Below are 18,738 nucleotides of genomic sequence, written 5' to 3' on the forward strand. Positions count from 1 at the left end.
GAAAAAAATCCAAATTGGAGAGAAGAAAGATGATTTCTTTTTGCAGACAACAGGATCTTGTATGCAGAAAACTCTAAAATTTTCAGACTCAGAAAAAAACTGTTAGATTAAATAAATTCAGTAAAGTTGCGGGGTACACAATCAAAATGTTTTAAAAAGTTGCATTTCTAAACACTAACAATGAGCAATCTGAAAAGAAAATTAAAGAAACAATTCCATTTATAAAAGCATCAAAAAGAATAACATATTTAGCAATCAACTTAACCAAAGAGGCAAAAAATGTGTATACTGAAAACAAGTTGATGAAAAAATTTAAAGACAAATAAATGGAAAGACATTCTGTGTTCATGGACTGGAAAACATTCTACCCAAATGGATTCTACCAAAAGAAGTCAATACAATCTATAGCAAAAGCTCAATGATAATTTTTGCAAAAATAGAAAAATCAATCCTAAAATTCATATAAAATCTCAAGGAAACCTAAACAGCCAAAACGATCTTCAAAAAGAAGAGCAAAGTTGGAAGAATCACACTTCCTGATTTCAAACTTACTCATATGTAAAGCAACCAAAATAGTATGGTACCAGAATACAGACACAGAGAGACCAATGGAATCGAATACAGAACTCAAAAATAAATCCTCTATCTTGCCAAGGGGGTCAAGAACATTCAATGAAAAAAGGAAAGTGTTTTCAATAAATGGTGCTAAGGGAAACTGGCTACTCACATGCAAAGAATGAAGTTAAATCCTTATCTTACACTGTATACAAAAATCAACTCGAGAGAGTTCTGGCCAAGATGGCAGAGTAGGTAAACCCTGTGTCTGCCTCCTCTCATGACCACATCAAAATTACAACTAAACCACAGAACAACCATAATTGGTAGTCACCTGAAGTCTAGCTGAACAGAAGTCCTACAACTGGGGACATAGAGGAGGCCACCTTAAGACCAGTGGGGGGTGATGATGTGGCATGGTCTGGTCCCCACACCCATCTGTGGCAGTTGAGAAATAGGAGAGATATCTTGGCTGCAAAGGTGCCCCCAGAGAAGCAAGAGGTCTCGGTCCCACACCAGGCTCCCCAGCGCTGGGGCAGCCACTCGAAATGTGCCAGGAACATACAAGGAGGAACTGGGTTGTATGGATTCAGGAGAGGACTGGAGGGGCAGTTTTCTCCCAGACAGAACTTCTGGCAGAATCTATGGTCTCTTTGTTGAGCCCTCCCACTCCCGGCATACAGAGGCAGGCAGCTGCCATAGCTGAGTCTCCAACAACCTGGCTAAAACTGGTGGCCTCGTCCTGGTGATTCCCTAAGACCCTGCTAGGCCCAAATTGCGAGCCCACTCAAGCCACCTCCAGTGGCTTTTTCATACAAATGGCCTGTCTTGGCTAACGCTGCAAACTTTCCTAAAATTGCTCAAGGTTCACAAAACCCAAACAAGCAATATCTGGCCTTGGCATACCCTGTACCTCTTACTGAGCAACCCCAGGCCTGGCATTAGTGGTAGCCAGCCTCAGTTTCTGATTTGGCCTGTCAAGGCACCTTTAAGCCCAGCATAGACGGTAGCTATCTGTAGATTAAATGGTAACTGGCCAGGTGGCCCCGGTGGCTGGCTTCTGACTGAGGAAGAGCACCACCAAGGGCTGCATCCAAGGAAGACACACCCAAAGGGCACCAGAGCCCTGCTAAAGCAAATCCCGCTCCATAGGGGCAGCCCTCTTACACAACAGCTCCTCCACTGTAGTCAATGGCAAGTCCTCACAATTAATCAACCCCAGGGTCAATCACTCCCACTGATATACAAATAGCAAAAAGGCTCAACTATAACAGGAGGGCACACACAACCCATACAAGGGACATAACAGGAGCACCTGGCTTAGGTGACCAGGGAAATTGCGCCACAGAGCCCAAGAGAACACCTACTACGAAAGGCCACTCAACTAAGACGAAGAGACATAGGAGCCCTACCTAATACACAAAAACAGACATGAGGAGGCAGCCAAAATGGAAGGCAAACAAACACGTCCCAAATGAAAGAACAGAACAAATATCTAGACAATTAACTAAACAAAAAACAAGCACTCTACCAGATGCAGAGTTCAAAATACTGGTTATTCAATGAAAGGCTATTCAATGAACTTAGGGAAAGAGTAGATGAAATCACTGAGAACTTTAACAAAGAGATAGAAAACATAAAAAAGAACCAGTCAGAAATGAAGACTATAATAACTGAAATGAAAAATACATTAGAGAGAATCAACAACAGATGAGATGAAGCAGATGACTGAACCAGTGTTTTAGAATATAAGGTAGCAGAAAACACCCAATCAGAACAGCAACAAGGAAAAAGAATCCCCTAAAATGAGGACAGTTTTAGGGACCTCTGAGACATCAAGCACACCAACATTCATATCAGAAGGGTACAAAAAGAGAGAGAGCAAGGAATTGAAAATCTATTTGAGGAAATAATGACAGAAAACTGCCCTAACCTGCTGAAGGAAAGAGACACAACGCCAAGAAGCTCAGAGTCCCCAAACAAATGAACCCAAAGAGGCTCACACCAAGACACAACATAATTAAAATACCGAAGGTTAAAGACAAAGAGAAAATCTTAAGAGCGACAAGAGAAAAGCAATTAGTTACCTACAAGGGAAGTCTCATAAGACTATCAGATGATTTCTCAACAGAAACTTTGCAGGCCAGAAGGGATTAGCACAAAATATTAAAAATGATGAAAAGCAAGAGCTTACAACCAAGATTACTCTATCCAGCAAAGCTATCATTTAGAATCAAATGACAGATAAAGACAACAGAGAGCTAAAAGAGTTCATCAATACCAAACCAGTATTACAAGAAATGTTAGGAGGATTTCTTTAAGAAGAAAAAGAGGAAAAAGAAAAAGAAAAAGAAAGAAAGAAAGAAAAATATAAATAATAAGATGGCAATAACTACATATTTATCAATACTTACTTTGAATGTAAATGGATTAAATGTTCTAATCAAAAGATATGGATGAGAAAACAAGACCCTCACACATGCTGCCTACAAGTCTCACTTCAGATCAAAAGACACACATGATGTAAAAAAGTAAAGGGATGGAAAAAGATACTTTCATAAATGGAAACAACAACAACAAAAGCTAGGGCAGCAATACTTTTACAAAACAGAGTTTAAAACAAAGGCTATACAAGAGACAAATAAGCATCCAGTAATCCTGTTTATCCGAACAAACCCAAAACACTAATTTGAAGGGATATGTGAATCCACATGTTCACTGCAGCATTCATTATTTACAGTAGCAAATATATGGCAGAAACCTGGGTGTCCATCAATGGATGAATGGTTAAAGAAGAGGTGGCACACATATACAATAGACTATTCCTCAGCCATTAAAAAAGGAATGGGGTCTTGCCAACTACAACAACATGGATAGACATGGAGGGTATTGTGCTGAGTGGAGTAAGAAAAAGACAGATGCCATATGATTTCACTTACATGTAAAATCTAAAGAGCAAAACAAACAAAACAGAAACCAACTTATGGATACCGAGAACATTTTGATGGTTGACAGATGATAGGGGAGTTGGGCAGTGAGTGAAAAAGGAGAAAGAATTAAGAAATACAAATTGGTAATTACAAAAGTCATGGGGATGTCAAATATAGCATAAGGGATGTGGTTAATAATAAGTCGATAATATTGTACCATGTATGGTGTCAGATAGGTACTAGATTTATCAGGGTGATCACTTCATAAGTTATATAAATGTCTAATCACTACATTGTACACCTGAAACTAATACAATATTTCATAAAAACTGTAAAAATATTATTTAAAAAAATAAACTCAAAAGATATCAAAGAACTAAATGCAAAAGTTAAAACTACAAAAGAAAACATACAATACAAAAGCTGGTCCTAGGTTTGGCGATAAATTCTTGGATATGACACTAGAAGCACAGACAAAAAGAAAAAAGAAAAACTGAACTGCATCAACATTAAAAATTCTTGTGTACCAAAAGACACTAACAAGACAGTGAAAAAGCAAACCACAGAATGAGAGAAATTACAAACTGTCTATCTGATAAAGGATTATATCCAGAATATATAAAAAACTAAACAACAAAAATCAACCTAATTTTAAAATAGGCGAAGGACCTGAATGAACATTTCTTCGACGATATACAAATGTCCAATAGGTACATGAAAAGATGCTCAACGTCATTAATTATTAGGAAAATGCCAATCAAAACCACAATAATATAACAATTCACAGCCATTAAGATAGCTATTTTGAAAACACACACACACACACACACACACACACACACACACACACACACACACACACACACCCCCCCCCCCCAAGAAAATATCAAGTGTTGGCTAGGATGTGGAGAAATTGGAACTCATGTGTATTGCTGATGGGAATATAAAATGATGGCAGCCACTGAAGAAAACTGTATGATGGTTCCTCAGAAAACTAAACAGAATTACCATATGATCTAGCAATTCTACTTGTGGACAGATATACCCAAGAGAACTGAAAGTACAAACCTGAAAAGATATTTGTACACCAATGTTCAAAGCAGCATTATTCATAATAGCCAAAAAGTAGAACAAGTTGTCAAGTGTCCAATAACGGATGAACACATAAACAAAATGTGGTATGTGCATGCAAGAGAATATTATTCGGTTATAAAAATGAATTTATGATCCTTGGATGAACCTTAAATAACATTACACTAAATTAAATAAGCCAGACACTAAAGGACAACTATTGTATGACTCCACTGACATGAAATATGGGCAAATTCAGAGACAGAAAGTAGATTAGAAGTGATCGGGGGCTAGGGTAAGGGGGAATGGAGAGTTATTAGTAAGTACAGAGTTTCTTTTTGGGATAACTTCTGCTGATAGGTAGTGGTAACAGTTGCATAAGAATGTGAATGTTCTCAATACCACTACACTACTCTTAAAAATGGTTAAAATGGTAAATCCTCTGTAATGTATATTTTGTAACAAAAAAAAAGTTTTTAAAAATCTAAATGCAATAATGTCCAACACATTTTTGAAAATGAAAAGTAAAAAACCGGTTTGGCTTAACAATTATTAAGATTCTATAAAATGCAACTAAAACACTCTGGTCCTGTGTTACAAGAAACAGATAAATGAAATATAGCAGAAAGTCCGTATTTATCAAAATACAGCAAAAGATAAGACATTTCATATCAGTGTGGGGCAGTGAATGTTTAAAATATAATTTAGGGTTAAGAGGATTCCTTAGGCAAGACACAAAGGAAAAAACTTACTAACCCTATTAATGATTACCGAAGACATGAGGAGAAATGTAGTATGAACATTTAAAAACAGCAAAAGACTAGGAAAAACTTGTATCACATATTTAAAAAAGAAAAATCTTAAACATAAAGAGAGCCTATAGATCAGTAAAAAATTGAATCACAAAATGGGCCAAAATATGAACAGCCTATTTACATTTTTTAAAAAATAAAGGCTGATAAGTATATGAAACTCAAAAAACATAAATGCAAATTAAAGCAAAGTACCATTTTTTGGACAGTCAGGCAAAGATTATGACTGACAACATCCAATACTGATAAGGATGTGAGAAAGCTGATGTTCTTATAAATGGCAGGTAAAAGCGTAAACACGTACATCTCTGTGGAAATCAGTCTGTTGCTTCATCTACTAAATTTAATTATGTGCATGGACCAGGCCCTTTCATCTACCTTTAGAAATATTCATAAAGCTGGTAAACAAGTATTATGCTGTTTCTTTCACTCAACCACTCCCTAGATATTATCGCACATTTCTCGATCTGATAGTAAAATCTGGCCCTAATTTTCAAATTATTTTTCTTATTGTTTCTCCAATACAAACCCTCTGTGAAGCCAACTGGTTTGCTTTTCCTCATTCTATTCTCCCTACCCAAAGCATTTTACCCCTCTTCTCATATTCTAACTGCCAGTCACTCTCAGGGACTCAAAATGTTCTATTTTCTCAATAAACATATCCTTCAAATCTGTATTGCTCACTTCTGTGAATCCATACAGGTATCACTCCTTATTATTCATTAAGCATTTATGACAATATTTTACATTTGATTAAAGTTGTACACCTTAACAACATACAAGTCTTAAACAGTGCCTGGCGTATACTAGGTTCTCAAATATTTACTAAATAAAAGCATTTCAGTATTTATTCATTCAATATTCACTGAAATGATAGTATATTTATTGATTATACTATCTCATTCACACAACCACTTTGTGGATGGTCAAGGCAAGTATCTATTACTCTAAAACTTCTATTCATTACTCTTTTACAGCTAGTTCTAATATGATTGCATATTTAGCCATTTATCAATTTCAGCTTTCTATATTTTAAGTCACATCACAGGTGCTTATAAAATTAAAATTATTGTATCTTCTTGCTGAATAAATTCTTTTATCATAAGCCCTGTTTATCTCAAATAATGCTTCTCGCCTTAAACAGTAATTTTAACATAGCCACATCAACTATCTTTAATTAGCATTGCATGGAATTCTTTCCTCTCTTTAAATCCACTTTTAAGTATTCTGATGTTTTAGATGGATTTGTTGTAAACAGCAAATAGGTATGTTATTTGGGTTTTCTCCTTCAGCTTTGATAACCTGCCTCTTAATAGAAGCATTTAGTCAGTTTACATTTAAGTAATTACTGATATATTTGAGTTTAAATTGTATCATTTTGTTTTGTCTCACCTATGTTATGTTGTTTCTTTATCTCTTCTTCCTTGCCTTCCTTTAAATTTTTATTATTCCAGTTTTTCCCTTCTACTAGCCTAGGTGTTACAATGTATATTCTTTTAATGGCTGTTCTAGAATAGCAGTGTCCAACAGAAATTTCTGCAATGATTGAAAGATCTGTGCTGTCTAAAACCATAGCCACTAGCTATATGTGGCAACTGAGAAGTTGAAATGTGGTTAGCGAAAATGAAGAACTGCTTTTTAATTTTACTAAATTTTAATTAATTTAAATTGCCACATGAAGCTAGTGGCCATGATGTTAATTAAAACTCCCACAGCTCTAAAATTTCCCACATTTTAGATTTCGCTGACTGCATCCTCATGATCTACTTTAACACGCTCTTCTACCCTTATATGTCCTGCAAACAGAAGCTTGATTATATTCAAGATCAATAATTTTTAGTAAAAATACTTCACTGGCTAGGCTGTGTACTTCCAAATATACTTATTAGGAGACTCGTAATGTGTGCTTGTTTTCCTTTTAGTGATGCTCAGATGGATTACATATGAATGGGAGAAATGAGACTATGTATGCTTGCTCCTATCTTTGTAAAGAATCTCTAGAAAGACACTTGAATTACTAAAAGTGGTTATTTAAAAAGTGGCAAAGTAAACTGGGCTGATGAGAGCAGTGGTGAGAGTGAAATTCTGGATATAACTTTTATGTTGCCTTGGTACCTAAAAGAAACAATTTACAATAAAATAGAGACTTCTGGTCCTTGAACTCATACTCAAGATCAAAATATCTAGGTGTGAGATATAGAATATAGCACTTTAAGTATAGAGCTCTCCCCCGCACCCCCCCCCAAGATTTTCATGCACATTAAAACCCTATCCACTGGAAGACTGAAATGAATACGAGATTAAAGAAGTTGAAAATCACTGATAATAGTCATATATATGAGGTTCATCTGCATGCTCCACTGATCACTAAGAAATTACATACCTGGACTACATTAGTTTAATCTTTTCCAGAAATATCCCTCATCAAGTGTCACTATATAATCACAGCTTTTATTCTTAATTACAAAAAAAGTTATTCATTTGCTATAATAATATTCATTGCCTTTAACAATAGTTGTATGTTAGTTACTTCTCCCTATATAACCTACCAGTTTCAAAATTTTCTGTCAGGAAAAGTTTCTCTTTAACAGTTTTAACAGTTTCTCTTTTTTCTCCCTGAAAAAAAGAACTACATGATCATTTTTTTGACCTGAGAAATGATTATTAAATAAAACTGATAAAATCAAAGCTGTTTTAATTAAAGGGGTTGAGGACTAGAATTAAGTACCTTCAGGTTTCCTCCTTTTTTCCTATACCCTCTGGCCTTCATTTTTCCAATGAACCCCAGAAAGCAATCCAAAAAGCCAGTAAGGCTTAGTGAAAATCACTTTGAAAGTTGATAACATTTTAATTCACCGCAATTCTCGTTTGCTCTGAACACTAAAAATTCAGAAGTAAATTTAAAATATTGGTAGTTCTCTTTATAAGAGAACCAATGTAAAATGGTTTCCCTTAAAATGATTCACTTTAATATTAAAATATGATAACAGATTTTGAAAGTGAAGGCAATAAAACATTTTAGGGGATAAGGGAAAGACTATAAAATATGATCAATGTTTCATCGATGTGTTTTTGAAGAAGAAATATCAAAATAATAGTATGATGCTATTCAACACATTCAAACGGTTTAACAACTTTAAATTGTTTCACAGTTTAAATATCTTACCTAGTACTGTATTGCCTTGATGCTAAGATTCAATCTAAGGAATAAGAATTTAGAGAGGAAATAAATCTATTAATATACATAAAATCATTTTACATTAAATGGCAATGCATAGCTTTATCCATATATTAACATACTACTTCCTCCTCTGATATTCCTCTGAACCTAAAGATATTTTCTGAATCTTAAACTCCTAACTTTGACAGACAGACTGGGTATTTCAGCTTCTAAGTGACAATCTTTCACGTGATTTAGTCACAAAGACCTCTCCTAGCTTTAAAAAATACTATGAATGCTGACTTAGTTTCTTTCTAATGCATATTCTACTGTTTCTATATTCTCTGGCATGTGACAAGAAATCATCTACATTTACAATACATAATTTTCATACTAATATGGAAAATACTAGACAACTGAAATGATGAAGCCAAATTCAACTTAAAATTTAAATACTTGCCATGATACCAATGTAAATAATCCCAACTAAGGAGATAATCAGATGAACAGATATCTTCACCACAGGTTTTAGGGAGTAACTGAACCCACACAAAGGGTTAGTAGCATAAAACTTTTCATAATAATAAGATACTATCTACATTTTCTATTCTTATTCTCTCATCAGTATATAGAGCAGTTTTCTATAGGCTACATATGTGATAGCATTGTTCTGACAGATAACTGAATTTGTGCTTGTATGTTCTAACTTCTCAATTTTAATTTTTAATACAGTAAAATTCGATATTAACTCACAAAAATCAAAGCTCTATGGAATAATCTGTAAGCGTTTAAAAGGATACTAAGACTAAAAGTTCTACATGACTAAGATCGCACACTTTGCAGACTACTACCAGTATATGCCACTTAATATTCTGCTTAGTGGTAAACAAGTCACTTTTGACATAAACTGTAGGTAAACTGTGCCTTAATTTCAGAAACATTATAAAGTGGAAAGTGTGTATCTTAAAATCAAAGAAAAGTGTCATTTCTAGATTCATGAATATTGTATAAACTACTGTTAAACTAGATTTCATTTTTCATGAACACAAATGGAATAACTAATACTTTATACACCATTTGATTCAATAAGAATCTGTTATCTCATTTCTCAAAACCATTTTCAACAAAAGAAATTATGTCTAAGATCAGTTTGACATTGGAAATTTTTTATCAGCAAATGAAATTCAAAAGGAAACAAAATGCATTTTACGATTTCATAAATAGTACAAAAGTGACAGTTATAATATTTTTAAAATTCCAGCAAAAGATTTACTAAAACCCCCCAACGGTTTTTAATAAATGATTAGAGAATTTTAAATTTCAAAGGATAGGAACAAGATTGAGAATGTCTGAATATCAGAGAATGGAGTTTAGACTTTATCGGATAAGCAAAGGAAAAACTACAAAAGTGAGCTAAAGGGAAACCGGGATGAGTAATCTGTTCACACTGAAAAGAACAGACTGGAAAAGGAAGAAACTTAAAAGTATAAATATCCCTAAATACATACCTGGAATAATGAAGGTTTGAACAAAGTGGTGGTACAAACCGAAAAAAACAGGTGGGGGAGGGTGGAGAGAGCAGACTGCATTTTGAAGGAAGAAATCTGTAGAATTTGGGTGGTGAATTCTAGGTGGTAAAAAGGTAAAGGATGAAGTAGATTTCAAGCCCAGATGAGACTTCAAAATAAGTGTCAAAAGGGGAACTGGCTTTACATGAAAATAAAAAATTACACTTTAGACTCATATCAGACTTAGATGGAGTGCATTCATAGAAAGACATCAAAGGTAGATCCAAACTGAAGGCCAATGCTTAAGTTGCAGATTTGTGAGTAATGAGTCAAAGTAGTACAGGTAATTCTCCAAAGCAAATAAGACTGAAAAACAAAACAAAACAAAACACAGTGAACAAAGTACTGAATCTCTAATACTAAACTAAGAAGATGGGAAGAACTGTAGTCAGGAAAGGAAGTCCCAAGAGGACTTGAATCATGAGGATACAATATAAAATCAAGAAAAAGCAAAGGTTTAGGAGAATATTTATTAAAGCAATATAAAGGACTTAAAAAAAAACTTTGAAAATCTGTGAATTACTAACCATCTGGAGAAGCAATATCTGATTTCCAAAAATTAATTTGAACTATACGGTATTTTTACCAAAAAATTACATGTAGCCAATCAAAACTTCCAAGTGCATGAAGAAACATACACCGAATTACTTCAAGGCCCAATATTGTTTCCTTGGAATATTTATTTTATACCTCAATTAGTCCAACCATAAAAATACAAATATTATGAACTCATCTTGATCATCCAAAAGAAACAGAAATCATGTAATTTACATAGGAGAATTGTGGTCCTTGTAATGAAACACAATAGGTATGTTATTATGAAAAGTTTCATTAAGTCAGAATTAAAAGTTTCTAGGGCAAATGTGAAATTTAATTTTGCTTAATAAATGCTTCAATTCCAAGACCTTACAAGTAAAAACTATTAACTTCACAATTCTAGAATTACAGAATAGGAAAAACTCTGGATCTAGATCAATTCTAGACCATTCATATTGACTTGATAAATGAAAAAACTGAGGCCCCAAATATAAATCAAGTAAAACGTTAAAAGTATTTTTGAGAAATGTTTCAATGAAAACTAAGGTCTTTTAAGTGATCAGTTATATATATTTACACAAACTTATATACAATTCCTATTTATTCAAACTAATTTCAAAAGGTAGTACTAATATCAGTTTTGTTAAGCTGGTTTGAATGAATATAGATGAAAAAACTATACCTGAAATATGTAATCTGTTAAAAATATATATATAATTCAAAATTCTTATTAATTCCAAAGGTCTACTATCCAACAAATTCCAAAAGACAGATTATAATATAGTCATACTTTTCATTAAAAAGACTGAAGGTTTATACTTATAGGTTTAAGCATTTATCTACTGTGCTCAAATTCAGTTACAGAATTGCTATATGGACTAGACCATGTTATATAACCTTACAATTTTAGCAATATGTCTAACCAAACAATAAATGGATAATAAGCTGTTTTCTACTAATCGATCGTATATTTTACAATTATATTAATAAGGTTCTACATTATAAGATGGAAATAAATTTTTTCATCAATGGGTTTACTAGAATAATTTTATAGAATAGCTAAGGTGTAAAATAAAATATAAATCCTACATGAAAAGGTTCTATACAGTTAGATAATCAGGGATTGTTGGCATTTTAAAACATTTCAATTTTTAGTAAATAACAATCTTTTTTTTTTTTACAAGAAACAATCTTAAAATGAAGGTATATTGTATAACCCTTAAAACTGATGATTTAAAAATTTACATCAAATAAGTTTGTTAAAAATCCACATTAAAAAAACTATTAGGAAATCCCTGTACATTGCTGGTGAGATTACAAATCGGTACAGCCACTATGAAAACTATATGGAGGCTCCTCAAAAAATTAAAAATAGAGCTACCATATGATCTAGAAATTCCATTTTAGTTATATATCTGATGATGAAATTGCTATTTAAAAACATCAGAATTAGTTTTTAAATAACAATTTCTCATCTCAAACTCTTCCGACTAGATGTTTTGTAGTTCAAAATCTGTTGGATTTTATAAAGTTAAATACAGCATTTATTATGGTAGTGAGTACAGTTAATATAGTATACGTATTATATGTATATTGTATGTAAAAGTGCCTATATTGTATGTAAATATGGAGTTTAGAGCAGCACTCTAAAATTAAGCACATTAATATTTCTCCTACAAAACAAAAATATTTGGTTCTAAAATTAAAAAAAAAAAAAAAGTTCAGTCATTCAGGTTTTCTGGATGAATCATTAAAAACATTTCTGGTACCAGAACTTCAGATAAGGAATAGCATATCTATAGTTACTTATCTGGTCAACACTGACATAGAGGAGAAACATACAACATTTATGGTATCTAATCTAAAAAGTAAAGGTTGTCATTTCTTATTAATTTCTGAAATATTAATGATACCTCTTTCCTGAAATTTCTTTTTAACTCTAAGGGGTTTATAGCACACTTCCTGACATAAAAAATTCAAATTTTATTTATTTTTACTTACTTAGATATTTGTTTTATATACATTAGTTTTTCAAAGCTTTGGGATACACCTGTACACAATAAAGCAGAACATATCACCCTTCTTGAAAATCATCACTGAAGTTATTCAAAATTCATATAAGTCTAATGTCTTAACATTAAACAACAAGGCAAAAGGGTCAAGAAAACACCTTTCTTTCATATTAGTTCAAAAAAATGTAATGAAATATTACCATATCAGCTAACATGTTTTTAGTTCCAAAGAAGAGAAAAACCAACAAAAACAAACATAAATTTACTTATTCTTCCATGATGAAAAATCCCATAAAGTGAAAAATCCAACAGGCTTCAGAAAACAATTTGATTAGCCACAGTTTTTCTGTTGACTTTTCGACTTTATTAGCCTCTGTATGTCAGCTTTGTCAGCAGAAAAATAGCTGTGGAAATTTCAGATTCATACCCACACAATACTATCCTTGGCTTCATTCTGATTGGACCAATTTAGGGTATGCACTCATCATTGTAGCTAGAGAGTTCACATCACTGATTGGCTTAGGAGTACATGGCCCACCCTTTAGTCAAAGCACACCATAAATAATGGATACTGGGGAAGTAACCACTAAGGTAACACAATGTCACAGAACAAAAAAAAGATTCAAATTAAGAATAAATAGTAACAGATAACTGAGATGGTTAGTATGGATTATCGTATTCAAGAAATATATGATATTCACTCACTTATTTACCATTCCATGAATACTTACTTAACACTTAAGTAAATGCTAGGCACTGTACTAAATATGCAAAGGAGAAAAACTGAGTATGAGTTTAAATGATGAATATATTCTTTGTACAAAATTTGAAATTGTCAAACATAATATATTAAATCTATAAACAGAAAAACAGCTTATATTCTTTCAATTACACTGAAATAACTAGATTTTTTTCCCTACTTTTAAATATGATGACATCCCTATATGAATGAATGTAAGAACATAATTCACATGATAAAAACATCTTTAGTCCAATTACCCTGATAAAAGAAATTCTCTATCTTAAATTGATGGAATCAAAATATGTGCCAGAATGTATATATGACAGGTCAAAAAGTGAGAAAAAAAAACCTTCCTTTTTTAAATTTTACACAGAAACATACAATCTACACCATTTACTGGATGACTGATTACCTTCTTTTAAAATCAGCTGGTGGTTAAAAGTGCACAATTTATGTGCCATAGCTGCAACTTACATACTCATTTTCTTGCACCTAAGTCTTTAGGACTAATAACAACAAATTCAAGACAGGGCAAAACAGTTTGTGTATTTAAACCAAACATAAAAGTACTTCTACCTACCAGCTAAACCAATTTTCCCTATGGTCAACTTATCCAGGTCATCCTGACCAATAAAGTAAAAATCATTCATTCACTCATGAAACATTTTGTGAATAAATCAGAAAATAGCATTATTAGTACTACAAGACTACGTTATAAATTTCAGACTTACCTAAAAAATTATCCTAACAAAACTTACAAGGGAGTCAAAAGTTACCAACTCAATATGAAACTTCAATGAAGAGACAGAAACAGGAAGAACTAAAATTGGAAAAAAACTTCCTTATAAACAAATCAATCATAAATCGCTTTAAATTTTCTACACGTGAATATTTTATATTTAAGACATATGTAAATTAACTTTTTATTTGCAGGTATGCAGTTTAGAACAGTTTAAGATCTGCATTCTAAGGCCGGCCACTCCTTACTAAATGACCATAAGAAAATTCCCCCAAATAAAAGCAAATTTATGTGTTTGAACTATGAAACAATATAATTTTTTTGTTCCCTTGGATATTAAAAAAAACCTGATACTTTTTTTTTAAATTCTCACATTTCAGACAAGGTAGGCTTGAAACAATGTTGTAATTACTCTAAGCATCAAGGGAAGGTAGGTGGGCAAATGACTGGATGGATAATAAATAAATAAATAGCTAAACGGTTATGAAAGAAGTAAAACAAAGAATAAATCAATTTTTGCTCTTCAGTATAACAATATTCAACATTATGTAACAGTACTTTTCAACTACCCGCTTTCCTTTCATAATACTATCAATCTTCCAGAAAAGTTCCTCAAAAAGTACAGCAGTAACAACTTTCAACATATATACCAAAGTAAAAACCTTCCTAAATGATGGGGCTAAAAAAAGAATTCACATGAGGAGGACTCATAATACACTTTACATATTTCAACTTCTTTAATAACTTGGTCCTAAATAAAAGGGGTTCAAAAAGTCCTAAATAAAAGGGGTTCAAAAGTCTTTTGTTGGTTAACGTAATTCTAATAGATAACCCAGGTTTTCAAGCCATTTTTTAAAAGTCACCAACGAAATAGGTAAAAATTATCCAAGCATAATTTAGTAAAAATTCTACATTAAACTTATTTACTTAAGAGGTCAGAGAGTGATATCACTAAAACTCTTGGCATGAAAAAATAGAAATGATTTTAGCCTAATTTATTTGTATCAAATCATATATGATCCTATTGTAAAAGAGTATTTTTGCTACCATGGTGTGGTGGGCAGAAAAATGCACCCTCTCCCCCCAGATGCTTATGTTCTGACAAAACCTGTAACTTTGTTATATTATATGCCAAAAGAGAATTAAGGTTCAGATTAATTAAAGTTGTTAATTAGCAGATGGGGAGATTATCCTGGATTATCCTGGTGGGCCCAATATGATCACAAGGGTATTTAAAAGTGGAAGGATTAGCAGAAGAGTCAGAGGGAGATATGGCTACAGAAGAATGGTCAGAGAGATACAATGTTGCTGGCTTTTAAGAAAGAAGAGTCATGAGAGAAGTAATGTGGACTACTCCTGAAAGCTGGAAAAGGGGGTAAGGGGGAATGGATTTCCTCTGGAATATCCAGAAAAGAACAGAGTTCTATCACTCCTTGATTTTAGCCCACCAAAACTCATGTTAGACTTGTCATCTCCAGAACTGTAAGATAATCATGTTGTATTATTTAAACTACAATGTTAGTTAACAGCCATCATAGGAAATTAATGCACATGGCAATTCCTCATACATAGACCCAAAAGAAGAATAATTAACTTCTGAGACAAAGTATTCCCTAAACTACTTTCAAGTTTGGATAGTTATTTTTCCAAACATGTACCATAAATACGTACAGCTAAGATTCTTAATAAGTTTGCTGATACTAAACTGTTCCAAGCTTTATTAATTTAGGAAATACGGATGTAAAAAACACATAGGAAAGTCTGGGAGTAACTCTAACACTGTATGTTCTAGGCTAAAAAAACTCAGATGACACTATAGGAACCAAATTTTCAAATAAAGATTCTTAGATAAAGGAAAACTGTCAAAGGTTCACATAGTTATGATTGAAAACAATTTTTTCTTTAAGGTAATATCTGAATATAATGAATGCACAGACATTAAGTGTACAATTCAATAAGTTCTGACATATTATACACCCCTGTAACTAACAGTCAAGATATAAAACATTTCTATCACCTGAGAAACCTTCCTCCTGTTCTTTCCAGTCAATTCCCATCATCCAAATATACTTTCCATTTTTCAATATCCAGATTAATACTTTGTCTTTTACAAACATGATATATGTAAATCCCTCTTTATATCATTTAAATTTCCATGTAAGAAAGTTTTTAAAATATTTAACTTTGATAATTGTCACCAATATTCATAATTTAAAACTATTTCCTAATTTTCATGTATCTACTAAAATAAGATAGTATGAGAAACAAAAAATTATTCCATGTTTGACTTTAAATAATATTAAAATGCTTAACTGTAATGCAACTAACCTCTACATAAAAGCCAAAACAATTTCATACCAGAGTAAAAGGAGAAATAAATGCAGCATATGCCTTTTACACAAAAGTTATTGAGTTGCCACGACTGTAGAACACTTAAGAACCTCTTTTTAAGGAAGATTCTCTTTATCAGTTCAAAGAGAATAACCATCAATAAATTTTCAAAATTACCTTTATTCTGCTTGTTTCCTAACAGAAATACCTATTAGCAAAACTAACCTATTTTGCAGTATCAAGTCAACATTGATACATGCTGCATGACACCACACCATTAATATAGCAATGAAACTAGGTTTTACGAAGCACAAAGAAACTCCAACAAAAATATTAAAATAGGTATGCACATGTATAGATAGTAAAGTGAATCTGGAAATGTAAAACTGCATACACACACAGAAAAAAATATTCTCATGTTTGAAATTTTCAGTGAAAATTAAATGCTCCAGATGCTACCAATAAATTTCACGGATTATGTATCCGTAAACTAACCTTGGGAAGCTTAGTCAATGTATTGCCTCTCTACTACGCCCCCTTAGCTCCGACCTGTCCCCCAATGAAAATGGCTTGGAACACTGACAGAGTATATCTCGTTCAAAATCGTACACATTCTATATTCCTGAAAGAAAATACTGGCAGGAAAAGCAAGCAAAGAAAAATAGAAAGGTTCAGCAGGGCATTTAACATTTTAATTTACAATATTTTTTGCTTCGTTTAAAATAGTGTAAAACTCAGGAACGAATGGGTTTTAAAACACTTCTAACAACAACAATAAAAAACACTATGGAAAAAAACAAACAAAAGGAAGTAGTAAGGTAGATAAGAGGGAAAGGGGGTGGAAGGAGGAAGAAAGAGTTAATTTCTACAGCCCTCCAAACCCAGAATTTTCATTTTCATCGTTTACATATAGAAATCCAAGCAACTACTGTAGAAAGAGTTTGAATCAGGTACCACTGTCGCGGCCTTTGCCTCGAAAACACATACTAATCCCAAAATTGACTGGAGAAGCAGAGATTTGTCTCTTTCCGTTTCTCCCTCCCCTCACCAACCATACAGATAAGTTTCAAGTCTCCGATCACTGCAACATTAAGACTTTCGCGAGGGAAGAGATACTGGTGAAGCTGGACCCCTACTGCCAAGAAGGTCCGCCCCCACCCCCGCCTACACCCCCCCCCACCCACACACACCTTACACACATACACCTGCCCGTGAGGCGCTGGTCTCGCAGTCCTGCTTTCGGTAAGGTCGCCGCAGGAAAAGCCACGGCCGCCCTCCCGAGACCGGCCGAGGAACCAGGGCTGGGGCCAGGGAAGATGCCGGGGAGTCCCGCTCTGTCACCACTCCCGCCGGGGATGCTTATCACGAGGAGGCGGCGACCCCGTCAGGGGATGTGGGCAAACACCCCGTGTGCTCGTAAGTGGGGCGTGACCGCCAGTTGGCCGGGCTGAGCGAGGTGCCAGAGGTAACCCCCCAAAGTGCGGCTAGGAGAGAGTGGGGATGCGGAAGCAGGCTCGGAGATGGAGGGGTGCCGCTCTCTTACCGCCAGGTCCGGATTGCGGCTATCCCTATGTGACACAGCACGGATGATCCCCGCTCGCCAGCCCCGCCAGCTGCGTCCGCTCTCGCCGCGCTCGGGCCGCGCCTCTTCGCCGACTGCCACGCACAAAAACCGCTTCCCCACTAGCTCTGGCCGTGTCTCCACCGCCATAGCCAACACTGCCTAAGCCGTAGCCTTATTTACTGCGAGAGAACCAGCGAAACCCGGCTCCTACCGGCTGCCCATGCTGAGGACAGCGGACGAGAGGGCAGCGGCGGCCCCGCGAGCGAAGGAGCGCTGACTTGGGGGCGCACCGGTCGCTCTGCCCAGAAGGGCACAGCGTCCTAGGTCTCTCGCAGTACTACTCACACTCCTTTAGACTCTCCGATTTGCAGCCTCTGGCTGCAGCTCAAAAACAAACTGACAAATCCCTTCACTGCCGTCGGAGGCCGGCAGGCAGCCCCGGCCGCCGCCAGCGCGTCGCGGCCAGTACTACTCCGCCTCCCCATCCACCAGCAAAAGCTACGAGAACGCTGTGCGTCTCCTTCCGCCGGCGCGGGCGGAGGAGGGAGCCGCGGAAGAGGGTCCCAGGAACCACCGCAGACGGAAAGTAGTGCCCGACGCTGCGGCTGTTGCTGCGGGACCAGCCAAGCTCAGAAGTAAAGGGAGGGGCGGGGGAAGGGAATGCTCTCCTCCAGGAACACTACTACTAAGCATGTCTGAAATCCACCTTTCTACTCG

At 34.8% G+C, this 18,738-nt stretch overlaps 1 protein-coding gene across 6 annotated transcripts in view; it reads right to left on the reverse strand.

Annotated features, from left to right (window-relative positions):
• Nucleotides 1–18,424, reverse strand: part of JMJD1C (jumonji domain containing 1C) — a 256,964-nt gene extending 238,540 nt beyond the window's left edge. For 4 of the 6 annotated variants that reach the window (XM_023536645.1, XM_023536644.1, XM_011370239.2 and 1 more), the window contains exon 1: nucleotides 18,001–18,419. In XM_023536645.1, the coding sequence (XP_023392413.1) occupies nucleotides 18,001–18,168 (168 nt within the window). In that variant the 5' untranslated portion in view covers nucleotides 18,169–18,419. Of the gene's footprint in view, nucleotides 1–18,000 lie in introns of all 6 variants that reach the window. The other 2 variants (XM_023536646.1, XM_023536650.1) reach the window with 2 other exon arrangements.
• Nucleotides 18,425–18,738: the final 314 nt, after the last annotated feature.

The sequence above is a fragment of the Pteropus vampyrus genome, unplaced genomic scaffold, assembly GCF_000151845.1.
Source record: "Pteropus vampyrus isolate Shadow unplaced genomic scaffold, Pvam_2.0 Scaffold165, whole genome shotgun sequence".
NCBI lineage: Eukaryota > Metazoa > Chordata > Mammalia > Chiroptera > Pteropodidae > Pteropus > Pteropus vampyrus.